At 40.4% G+C, this 13038-nt stretch overlaps 2 protein-coding genes across 4 annotated transcripts in view; one reads left to right on the top strand and one right to left on the bottom strand.

Moving 5' to 3' along the window:
- dock2 (dedicator of cytokinesis 2) overlaps positions 1-13038 on the bottom strand; it is a 113846-nt gene that overhangs the window by 32418 nt on the left and 68390 nt on the right. The window lies entirely within an intron of this gene.
- insyn2b (inhibitory synaptic factor family member 2B) overlaps positions 1-13038 on the top strand; it is a 33473-nt gene that overhangs the window by 5933 nt on the left and 14502 nt on the right. Inside the window, exon 2 of one of the 3 annotated variants that reach the window (XM_015025148.1) lies at positions 11049-12961. The exons of 1 other annotated variant lie outside the window; for it this stretch is intronic. In XM_015025148.1, the coding sequence (XP_014880634.1) occupies positions 11386-12933 (1548 nt within the window). In that variant the 5' untranslated portion in view covers positions 11049-11385 and the 3' untranslated portion in view covers positions 12934-12961. Of the gene's footprint in view, positions 1-11048; positions 12962-13038 lie in introns of those variants that run through there. One more of the 3 variants, XM_015025154.1, reaches the window with a different exon arrangement.

Below are 13038 nucleotides of genomic sequence, written 5' to 3' on the forward strand. Positions count from 1 at the left end.
ACACTTCTGATGTTACTGAAGTTAAATGATATATTTTCTAATTATAAATGAGAGGTTAACTACCCGTCTATTAATAAAACACCGCCAAACATAACAGAGAACAGATTGAATGGGAAATTTAAATCTGGATAGTTTAATGCAAATCACACCTGACAAACCTCATCAGTAGGTGACGACATTAAGCCTGAATTTGCTTTCAGTCCGTTGCTTCTCTCCAGAGAGTGACGGATGATGGAGAGAAAGAGCAAATGGAGGTTAAAGGAGGACTGACAGGGAGACAAGGTGGATGAATAAAAAGAAAACTGTGCCATTGTGAGTGTGTGTGTGTGTGTGTGAGTGCGTGTGGTTTGTGTGTGTTGCCAGAACTTTAACCGCTCTGTTAGCCAGAAAGACTGTGATAAAGTGACGAGACACAGATGAGATGCAGGGGAAAAAAGAGAGAAGGGCTGGGAAGTCAGGAGGGCAGGGAGATAAGAATGAGGGGGCGATGATGGTGAGGTCACCATAGATGCATAAGAGAAGGTAATAAATCAAGTGTTACTGGTTTTAGTCACTTTCTAGACTGCACAAAGAAAAAAGAATCCTAGAATTTGCTGATAATCTGTTTCTGTGCAGCTTTTTCTCTGGTACAGACGTCTGATGAAATGTTTAAGAGAAGTTTTATTTTCAGGAGTTGTCAAAGCTACAAAAGCATAAAAACGAGAAGGATGAAAAGCACTTAGAGAACAAAACAGGAGGAAAGCAGGTGAAAATATTCAGAGTTGAGATGAAACAGATGAAATAATAAAAGTACGGTTTATAAAAAAACAAAAAAACAACAACTCATCACATCTGACTAACCACTGATATGGGAGTGATTTGGTTGTGCACCTTAAGTCGGACATTCTGTTTCCCCGTATTACCTCACCGGAACGGTTTCTTCGCTGTATCAAGCTCATCTCTCATTGTTGGATGTTTGGTTGGAAATAGCTCATAAATATTCAGCTTTTTGTTTGTTTCTCTGCTCTGCTGCTCAACCAACACGACACATAAATTCCTCCAGCCAGCAACAAAACAAATGAATCAGACCACTAGATGGATTTGCCAATATTGGTCTCTTTTTCTAAATGCTCTTTTTATTTGTTGTCGGGAGTGTCTGAGGGTTTTTCAATTGAAACAGCACATTGCTCTTCAAGCGATTCTATTCGTAATTCCATCTCATAAAAGGCGGCTAAACAAGGCTCTGAATCTGTTATAAAACTGATGATAATGAGTTTGTTTGTGCATCATTATAGAATTAGCATATTGCAGCATTAACCTTTGACCTGTGCTGGAACATTGGACTCGATGACTACAGACGAGTTATTTATCATGTCAGATATGCAACATTTTGGAAATTATTCTTTTCCAGTAATTTCTCGCCACTATATAATTTCCGAGCAGATGCGAATATGAAAAACAAGAAGCAGTCCCTCTCAATATGTCTTTCCGTTTTTTTTAATTAATTAATTTATTTTATTTTATGGATGCTGCTAAATATAAATACATACACAAGATCTTTAGAAGGACGCCCAACTGGACTGTTTGTTCTAATCAGAGGTTTTCTCAAAGAAAAATTTACATTTTACTTTTTAATTGGCTGCAATTGTGTTTATGTTCAGCTTTTATGCATACCAGTAGAACAAACTACAACCAAAAAAAAAAAAAAAAAATCATGTCAAACCCCCATGCACACAGAGGTTTATCATTTTACTGTGGAAATTACCATACAGACATAAGGGGGGCAATGGTACGTACACTCATTCACGTATTTGTTAGACAAATAGGATTAGAGGACCTGAGTCTCTGAACACTCATTAACTTCTTACGTTGCATGTTGGACTATAAGAGTCTTCGAGAGAGACGCTTGCATATTTTACTATCTGTGCTTCACAGAGACAGCCGGCTCTTGTGATATGAACATTAACCTTTCTATGGCATCTGGCTCTTCACTTAAAATGCTGATTAAAGTGCACTGTCACTACACAATACAGCTGGACGCAATTAAAATGGATAAGAAACCAGCTGCAGAAACGGCTGAGCCGGTTTCCTTTTTCTTTTCAAAGACCGTCACCGGATTTGTGCTTCTGCGAGGCAAAACAAAATGCCACGGCGTAACGCTTAAAAACAGACGAGATCAGCAGCCGATTACAGCAAGAGAAGCAAGCAGCGATCCAGGATCGAGAGCATGTACATGCTTTACATCTGCAACGTTGCACACGAACCTGTGGCCGAGCCGGGGGTTCGTTGCAGGAGCGATGCTCGTTATTTATGAACACTAAGACACGAGCGGACAGCATCAGAACCAGAGTAAATACAAAACACAGATTTTTAAATCACGTTTTCATCTATTCAGGGGCGGAATAAAAGCTCAAATCAACCTGGCTCTGTGTGAAGAAGTAATTGCCCACCAAATCTAGACCCTCCTTGTGCCACCATTGGCAGCTAAACCTGCCATGAACTATTTGCAATATCCGGCAATGAGTCATTCACACTCTGCGAGGGAACTTTGGCACCATTTTCTAATAGCGTTTGTGCTTTTTATGCCCCACTGCAGGGTTTCCGAGCATGAAAGGCAAGTTTAAGGTCATTACGCAGAATCTCAATTGGATACAAGTCCAGACATTCATCAAGCCATTCACTTCTTTCTGTTTTTAGTGGGGGACTTACTGGTGTGCTTTTGATTAGCATCGTCCTGCACAAGACAGTTTAACTCAGGGACCTTGATGGATGGCCGCATATTTTGCTTTGCGTTTTTCTGACAGAGAATAAAATCCATGGCTCAATCAATTATGGCTAATTATCCAACCCAGACGCATCAAAGCAGTCCCAGACCATCCCACTACCGCCACCATGTTTGACTGTTGTCATAATACTGTTGTTCTAAAATCCTGAATAAGTTATTTTTGCTGGATAAGATTTTTATTTATTTTTTATTTTTTTGTTATGCATCCTTATCTTTTCAGTCACACCCTTATCTTTCCCATATACATTTAGTTTTCCTGTTGGGACTCGATTAAAATTGTCAACTGTGTTAATTGCAGGGTCTGTAAATCGGCAGAATAAGCAACGTTTTCAATTAAAACACCGATTTTGCTAATAAAATACTAAACAACAATCAACAGCAACAAAAACATTTTTTGTTCTTAATCTAGAATTTATCCATAGATTTTTACACACTCACTTATTTAAAGCGTCAAGGCCAGTAGAGCTTTAGATTTTGTACCGGTTCTTCTGTTACCTTCTTAATGAGCCATTTATATGCTCAGAGTAACTCTGATTGGCTAACCATTCCTGGAAACGTTTGCCACCATATCACTGTGTCTTCATATACAGATAATAACTCTCAATGTGATTCAGTGACTGTGACTTTGCCCGTCAACATGTGTTTGTCATTTTATCCCACAATTAGTGCAATCATAAAAAAATAAAATAAAATACTAAAGAAATCTGTAGAGATATAAATATTTTTCTCAGTACTGTAGTTTGTTCCTTGTGCTTGTTAGAACAAGCTGAAGACATGTTTAGCTTGTTGAGAAATGGCTCCATCATCACTTGCTGTAACAGATTTTTCTCACAACACCCTGAAGTCAAGAATTGAACCTGAAGTCCTGCTACAAGTGATGAACCTCCCGCTGGGCTCTGATCTCAGCATCATTGACTCAGCGAGAGATTGCATTAAGACAGTCTGAAGAAGTGTCGCGACATCCCAGGGAGCTTGGAGCATCCTCCCAAGATAGTTGGACATGTTTTAAAGGCAGGTTGTGATGCCAAAGAGTGACTGGATTTGGATTCACGTCGTTGAGGCATGTTTGTGTTGCTGATTACCTTCTAACCAGTTTCCAAATTATAATTACTGTGGAGCAACTCTTCACGTCAAGCTTCTTTGAAAATATATTTTTAAAAAGTCAAACTGACTTGCGATTCCCTGGACAACTAGACAAAAAGAAGTTTACTTTCCAACTAACTAGGAACGCATGATGCCTTTTGGTACTATGATTATGTCATACAGCAGACAAGTGTCTACTGGGTTGAGGAACCACAGTCGGGCGCAGATAGCTAAAATCTGCAAATACTTGAGGCTCAAATGCCTATTACTGCCTATTTTCATAGTTCAAATACCTAATGTGGCTTGTATCACCTCAATATGCATCAATTTGCACAGTGGAACCATCTTAGCCCTCACACAGGACCTAACATCTACAGTCTTCTTTTTCTCTGCTCTTGGGGGTACAGCCAATCAGCAGCAAGGAAAATGAATGGCCCTACTGGATTGGCTGCTATGTAAATGTCAGTTGAGAAAAGGACACATTTTAGATTTCAGGACACCAAACTGAGGACAGGATCATGGCCGCAAGCCTTATTCAGACCCACAAAAGGCTTGTGGATCTTTGAATTTCCAAAAGGTGAACATCACTGCCCCACGCTGCCACAGCCTTTTCTCCTATTCAAGCCAAGGTTTGACAATTGATCAGAGCCTCCTCTCCGTTAAGGTATGTTTCAGCAAAAATATTGGTGTCTTTGAATAAAACAATGTCCCAAAAGACATGGCCTAATTAATACATATGGGTCACCAGACACGAAACCAAACTTCTCAAATGGCCATTTTAATCCCCAACTGGGGTTTTTATAAATCCCATAAAAACCCCAGTAGGGGGAGTGGAAAGGAGAACAGAAGACCAGATTCAAATTTGGGATTCTAGACAATTTACTATAATGGTATAAAGAAAAATAGACACAGATCTATTTGTCTGAATGCTCCAACTGCATGTGCTGCTAAAGGAGAATAGTAAATCCCATCCTACTGACAACCAGAGTAACATAATGCATTAACAGCAGGGACAACAATATGTTTGGCATTGCAAGCGTTGCTAAAATCCATTTATTTTTCCGTCCACACTGAATAAACACACTGACTCAAATTAAATGTTGGATTTCTCTGGATAATTCAGTGCAAGGTTCTGCTGCAATAATTTTTTATTTTTTTTTTTGCCATTTAACAGACCTTTATCAAATTTGCCTGTGTCTGTTATGTTCCCCTGTTGCTTTCAATTGCGACCCAGATAAAGGGGAAAAATTGACTGCGCAACCCAAACTGCAGCATGCACCGTGTCTCAAAGGGCCAATATCTTGCTGTGTTTGTTCTGTTCTGGCGGCAAGTGGGTGAGAGATAGTTACTGGGAGAAGCGGTGTGATCACAGAGCAGCAAAGCAAAATCTCAGTTACCGTAACACACAAACGCACGCGCCGAAAGCCTGTCAATCGGCCGCTGAAAAATGAGGCTCACCTTGAAATGACAGGGGGACTCGACTCGCTGGAGCATTCACCACTCTGTTGCCGCCGCAAAGATGTAGGTGCGCGCACACACACACACACACACACACACACACACACACACACACACACACACGCGCTCCAAGACCACGGGGCCTCGCTTACACAGGCCGTTTTGTAGACAGTTCTTTAAAAATGCAAAGCCACCAACTGGTAAATTAAACTCATTGTGTTTGCAAAGCGATGTCATAAAAAGCAGCGCACTGTCAAGATGCTCCCTGCGGCGTTTAAAGGCTGAGTGATTCTGCATGGAAGGAAACAGATGCTCAAACATACTTGCGGTGTGTATTGATTTCTGGCCAGCACATCTTGGGTTTTTCTTCCCCTCTCTCTTTTATTATTTTTCCCTTTGTGCATCTCTATTATCTGGTAATTTCTCTGTATTATTTAATGCTAGCCAAGTCTCATGGATTAGAACACACTAGTAAAACAGGCAGGTCCTTGTCTTTGTTTGACAAGGTTAAATGCAGGATGGCACATCCAGTTTACCTAGTTTGTGACTGCTCTTCATCTGTAATCCTTCCACCGCCTTTCAGCTCCTTTCGCTCCCCTCGTTCACCTCCCCGTAGCCCACCTTCATCCTACAGCTGACAGTGTTTCCTCCCCTTCTCCTCCCTGTTCATTTAGCACAGCACGAGGTGCAGTGTGGGCGAGAGACTAAGATTAAATATAGAGACGGAGGGAGGCGATAGAGAAAAAACAGCGTATTAGAGACAGCATGACAGAAATGGAAGAGGTGGCTGTTGTGTGGGAAAAGTGTGACAACAAACACAGGTAATGATGAAAGAGTGACAGGAGGATCGGGGGTTATCTAATGGGACTTAAAGGAGTCGCAGGTAGAAAGGCGGAGAATGACAGAGGAGTGAACACTGATTTCTGAGGACATGGTGTCTCTTTCTGCCTGACAGCCCTCGGGTCAGAGGTGAAGAGTGAGACTTGAGACACGCACACACACACACACACACACACACACACGCACACGCTCTGGCTGAAAACAGAGACAGAGAAAAGGGAGGTGAAACTTTGCGGGAGAAAGAGCTCCACTCTCCTGTGAAACTGCTGAAGCAACGAAAAAAGGAGCGAAGAAATTGCATTCGACTGAGTTAAGCTAAGTCTTACAAAACTGTTACCCATTCACATAATCAAGATGAAACACAAACTTGAAGCTACGTTTTAACACACCTATCCTTTTTCTCTCAAGTACGTACACAAAGCCTTCTTCTGTTAGCAATCATCGTCTTTTTTCCCCGCTGGATAAATATCATTTGCAAATTGTTACTGGCAAGCATCACATCTCAGCCCTCATCTCATCCACCCAGCAGTTTTGGATTGCTGAGTAAACAAATAACAAAACAAATCTTAATACAGTAGATCTCAAAAGCGATTGTTTTAAAGGTTCTCACCTTCATTGTGGCCCTGTACAATCAAACCATAACTTCAACAAGTCTGTTACGGGGAAAATAGGGAAAAAACTTTTTTTTTAAATTATAAAAAAGAAATTCTGAACATGTAGTGATGAAACTAATGCTTTTGGTTAAATTAGATTGTCTGTTTACACATATAATATCAATTATGGTGAATTTGAATAACCTGCAATAACTCTTTAGCTTAAGCCATAATTTGTAGTGAGGTTACAAGAAAATGAAGATGACATGATTGTACAAAGTTATCAGAGAAAACAAATTAGTATTAGAAATATAGAACTCTTAAAAAATTCTCTAAAATTGATGAAAATAAACAGAAATTGGTCAGGGAGGCCGATTTCATACGAACAGCACTGGTCTTTTTGTACATCACAAAAAAACTTGGCTTGTGCACCTTTTTAAGCTTTTTAAGACTCTACAGTGATGTACTGTCTATTATTAGAGAGGGATCACGTTGATTTGCTTTAATCTGCTATAGAGAATCTCGAAGCACTACTTTCAGACAGTTTTATGGAAGACATGATGAATCATTGACCACAATGTGACATGCAGCTAGTCCTACTCTTGAAAATCTGCAGGTACGGGATGCAGAGTGATGCAGACACTGCTCCCTGTTTTGTGGTGCTGCTCCCTCTCCCCCCCCCCGGGGTACGTAAGCATTCACAATGAAGTGTATTAATTCAGTTTTAATATTTAATACTGCACTCTTGAATGAAAACTGAATCTGACACCAGTTGTTTCACATGCACCTCCCCACCCCTCCCAAAAAAAGGAAAATAAAGTGCCTATTGTCATTCTGTTCAACAGCATGGAGACACCAGGCTTTCAAATGAGTCTCTAGAAATCACGACGAGGCGTTGGTATGGAAGGATGCGTGCACGTCTCTGATTCTGAATACATAAGAACAATTAGAGTATCTCGTTGCAGTCAGAGAGTTAGGTGATGTCAATTAATCAAAAAATATTTGTAATTACTGTTGACTGAAAGACCTCAAAAACTTCCTGAGGTTATTTGTGCTCCCCTTACGACAATGTTTGTATTGTAAATATTTAAAATGAATGACCTGGTTTCTAGGTGTGTGTTTTTTTTTTTTTTGCTTTTTTTCTGAGTGATTGTATAAGGTTTTATTATTTTACTAACTTTTTAATAACTGAAATCCTCAATCTGTTTTTATACTTTTGACTTTAATTGAACAGAATGTAAAAAAACCCCACTATGATATGTAAAAAACATATTTTGACAGAGATTTCTTAACCTTATTGCAAAACTTAAGCAGATTTACATCTATTAATATATGCATAATTAGATAATGTCCCTGCCACTTTCATTATTTTAAAAATGTAACACCGCCAAGCATCAATTTCTGTCTTAGGTTTTAAAATATTACACTGCTTCCTTATGAGCTCTGTAACCTGAGCATCTCTGCTGCAATGTTTCCCACTGTTGCATAAAACAAGCTATTTTCTTATTTCGCAGGGTGCGCCGGCAAATTTTAACATCAAACATTGCCTGTTTGAGATATTGTTGGGATACTGAAACACTGATGGTCGAACCCAGAAATCCATAAACATTCACACAAATATTGCATCCTGTTCAAGTTATCTACAGTAAGACTAAGACGCCGCAGCACAGATTTGCAAGGTTGAATTTCAAATGACTCCAAACAAATAAGCAGTTTGAGCTCTCCTTCGACTTTATAATAATGTCTGAGGGAGGTTAATATATAAATAACCAAACAATGCCTCTAAGTTTCTGCTTCTGAGATCGTTGCTTTTGAAGTTGGACAAAATGTAATACATCTGAGTCCCTTTTCTTCTTTAGCTCTCATCATATGTTTCCATCTGTCTGTTCCCACCACTCTTCATCTCAACTGATCCTTCTGTTCTTCTCAAACTCTTAAAGTTGTGCTCATAATTTTGGGAAATGCAATTGATGTGTTTTTATTACTTTATCTTCCAGCACTTCGATTAAACTAATAATATAGCAGCTATTAATTTTCCATTTCCTCTAACAACACAGCTCCCCAGTTTAAGGAGGAATCAACAAATCTCTTCTGCATATCATTATTAAATCATAATGTGCCAAAGCAACTCTTGTCTTCATGAAAAGATTACCCTTGGTGGAAAAAAACATCTCAAAAGTACTAAAAGCCAGACAATTTGGATAACTGTGGTTTACTGTTACAGTCAACCATAATTTAGCCTTTCACAAAAGAAAAAAAAAAAGAGAGAGAGTTCACTTTCCAAAGTGACATCTTTACCATGTCAACCATACATTTATAAATGTAACAATTCCAAACTTAATATTTATTTCACAAGTTAAATAGTTACAAACTAAATATTTAGGTCTCTATGTAGCTCCTCTTCAAGAGCAATCTTCTCAAAAAGAGAATATTTTTCCTGAACTAAGAAAGTCCTTTTACAACTTCTGACTCAACAACATCTTGTCTGGTATTATTTCTCTCTCTCTCGGTTGATCTCCTTTCTTGTCTTTTACAAATGTGTGCATAGTGCCAGGTGCTGTGCAAAAGATCCTTCTTGAATCCTCATTTTCTTGGCAAACATAGACTTTCAGAACATTTAAGTAAATGTTCTGAAAGTATGCTCAGTCCTAGTGACCCTAATGCTGAGCAAAGCTCGATATGCAATGATCCAAAGAGACGCACAACATGGGGGATTTGTTTTCTATCATAAATTTGAATACATCTTGAATGTAATAAGGATTTTATTTTATACAGAGTCAGAAAACTGATGTTCTAAATTGCCAATTATACTAAGAGCTAAATTTGTCTAACACCATGATTCAATTAACCCAAATGAAAGCTCCCGAAACAATTAGGTTTCAATCACTATCCAATGCTCTTAAATACAGAACCAATTCAATATGGACAGTCAAATGACCTCCATTTGTTTTCTCAATTAGTTTATGGTAAGAAAGCTAATATATTTTATCCAGTTCTGTTATGCAATGTGGCCCCACACAAATCTGAGTTACCTTTCTGAAATCTGCAATAATTCATATTGTTAGCTCCCTAAATGCAGTTTTTAAATAATCAATCTTCCTGCATAGCTGGCCAATTGGCTACACTGTTGCCTTGTAGCAAAAGAGGTCCTGGGTTCAAACCCTGGCCTGGGGACTTTCTGTATGGAGTTTGCATGTTCTACTGGCACCTATGTGACTGTGGGATAGGGACCAGCTGTCCTACGACCCAGAGGGGATGAGCAGGTATAGATAATGGATGAAAGGATGGAAGGTTGCTGAACACAAACACAAATATAGTTTGGATATCTAATGTTTGCTTTTTTCGGCCTGAACAAAGTAAAAAAAAAAAAACATTTGGGATTTAAACTGACCACACTATTGTGAAAAAGAGGATCCAGAAACATTGACCACTGCTTATGAACTCCAGCTGATGGTTATGGTGACTTTAATCTATACCTCAGTGGGTGTTATGCTGCTGTAAGTACTGACTACTCTAAAGATAAATTAATTTTCTCTCAATCCTTTGTTTTACTCGTATCAGAAAGGCAAAGGAAACCTATATAAGACTGAAACCCAGTCAACTCTATCATAACAACACATTTTGGGGGTTCCTAAACAGACAGTTCCCTATCCTTGACTATTCCAGATTACCCTTTTTTTTCCCCATAAACACCACATAAATATTTTAAGGTACAACTTCAGCCATAAAAATAAATATTGAAGCTCTATTCCCTATTTATTTTAATCTTTATAATTTAACTAATAATTGATAAAACAAGGATTAAGAAAAACATACTCATACTCACTTATTCCCATTAGGTCATGAACACCAAAACACACAAATAAATTTACATGGACAGGAACACAGGCAGGGGATGATTGTGAGTCTCTTATTTTCTAATCCATATTTGTTGTCATGTATTGCAAGTAGCACACGACTCACCATGTGATAAAAGACTGCATCTATAGGAAAATGTCAGATTTATGAAGGAATCAAGCGTGTTTGTAACCACTGTAACTTTTGAAGTATTCCAAGAAAATCTACACGTTTTCTCAAATTAAATGTAAAAATTTAAAACTGTAAATGCAGTCCTCCTCCTCGGTTATAAGAACCCGATAGACTTCTATTGATCTGGTCAGTGGGAGCATTCGGACGTAGATGACGCTTTTATGTGGTGCTTAATGTGCCTAATGCCTATATCTTCTGGCCAGTCTTACCATTCTATTACCTCTGTCCTTTCTTTTATTTCGCTCATTTATTTCCTTTCTCTCTCTTTCTTTTCTGCTTAGAACTAATCAGGAATGCCCAGAGAAGCCATCGCCTGCAGGCCATTGGTCAGAAAGTGAGAAAGACCCTGACAGAGATGTCCACTCAGAGTTGACTAAACTTCGAAGGAGATCAATAATGAAAGAATCCCCAGAGTTTATTGGATATTGAATTCCTGTCAACAACTTCTATACGGAGCTCTTTTCTTCTGCCACTGCAACACTCGGATTTATTTTGGTAAACAAAAGCTGGAACGTCTTTCCTTTCTGTTGGATATAACCTTGCAGAGGCTGGCTGATGTCATCGCTTGCCTCCATCCCTTTCAGCTCCTCTGGGGGCTGAGCCAACCTACAGAGGAGCATGGGCAGGAGAGTGGCGGATCCAACTAATCCGGTGCCTGCGCTGGGAGTTCCTCTGGCTGGGGGGCGATGGGGTCCACTTTGCAGCATTGGGGTGCAGACATCTCCCAGACTGCGGACTCTACCCTCTATCAAACGACACGGCAGCCAACAGACCACAACGCATCAGTCCCTCACCATGGCGACAGAACAAGCACTGGCAGCGGACACAGGAGGAGCTATCAGAAGTGACAGCAAGAGCCTGCCGGTGTCCAAAGAGACGTCTCAGAACGAAATCAACAGCCTTACGCAGGACGACATGGGGTCACAAGGGTCGGGCAGTGGAGTTTATTGCCAGATCAGGACTATACAAACAAACCCCAAGGACAAAAAAGATAAAAGGACAACTCGGTATATAAATGGGAGTGTCGTAGCCTCAGATTTGGTGGAAGGAGTTTGCAGTGAATCAACAGAAAGCAAGGAGCCAACCCAGGAAAAGAGAAGGGTGCAATCTCTGCGAGGGGAAGGCCACCGCTCGGTGTTAAAGACAGCAAGTGTTTGTTCAGCTGCACACGCCACCACCACACCTCGGCCCTGTCGGACAATGGCAACCTCACCGCAACGTCTTTGTGTGACGTGTGGGAGGAGACGGTCGCAGATTACGCAGTGCACAGGTGCATGTCGCAGGAGAGCAGTCAATCAAATAACGGCAAGTCAAACTTTACCTAATCCACCACGGAAAACATCTGTAGCCCCCGCCCAGTCGAGAAAAGCCTCTGCTGCTCTGAGTTCTCAGTCTTGCTCCAAAAGCACAGACAGAGCCAACCCACTGCAGGCCACATCAGGAAAGGCTTCTCAAATACCCCAGCTGTCCCACACCATGCCAAAAACACACAGTTCACAGTTCAACCACACAGCACATACTCATAACCAAACAAAAGACTCAAAGCTGCAGACAAGGCCACATTCAGCAGACTTTACCTGTTATAAGGACTCAGCCACGCAAACATCAGAAACACACACACACTCCAACACAGACAGAACGACAGCACTCACACAAAACGCAGAGGCGAGCCGACCTCATCCAACAAACAAACAAAATCACAATCAGGGTCAAATCCAGAAAATTGATGAATCAGTCTGCAACATTTCTAAGTCTCAAATGCCTTCCCCTCTCAGTGACTCAAAATCCAGCAGCACCCCACCACTCCCACCAAAACACTCTTCTATGGCGGCCCATTCTAAACCGACCACACCTGCAGCACACACCAAAAACGAAGAGGCCACGAAGTCACCCAAGCAATCCACGGATCGTGCGAAACTCAAGGACACAAGGCTGAAGAGCAAATCGTTTGACGACAACACTCTGCCTTGTAAGACTCACATGAAAGCACAATGTAATGGGGCACCAGGGGGACTTGTAGATGGACAGGCAGTGAATGTGCCACCTGGGCTGGAGAGGCAGCTACAAAACGTGGAAGAGAACCTTCTGTCCAATCAGGAGAAGATTAAAGTGCTGCTCAATGTGATTCAAGACCTGGAGAAGAGCAAAGCTTTAAGCGAAGGGTGAGTGGAATGAGGCTTTAAAAATACACAGCAAGGAGAAGGGGGAGATAAGGAAAATAAAAAAAANGTTGTTTCACATGCACCTCCCCACCCCTCCCAAAAAAAGGAA

Source organism: Poecilia latipinna, unplaced genomic scaffold (assembly GCF_001443285.1).
Source record: "Poecilia latipinna isolate Pla-1442-1.1 unplaced genomic scaffold, P_latipinna-1.0 Scaffold95, whole genome shotgun sequence".
NCBI classification, from domain to species: Eukaryota; Metazoa; Chordata; class Actinopteri; order Cyprinodontiformes; family Poeciliidae; genus Poecilia; species Poecilia latipinna.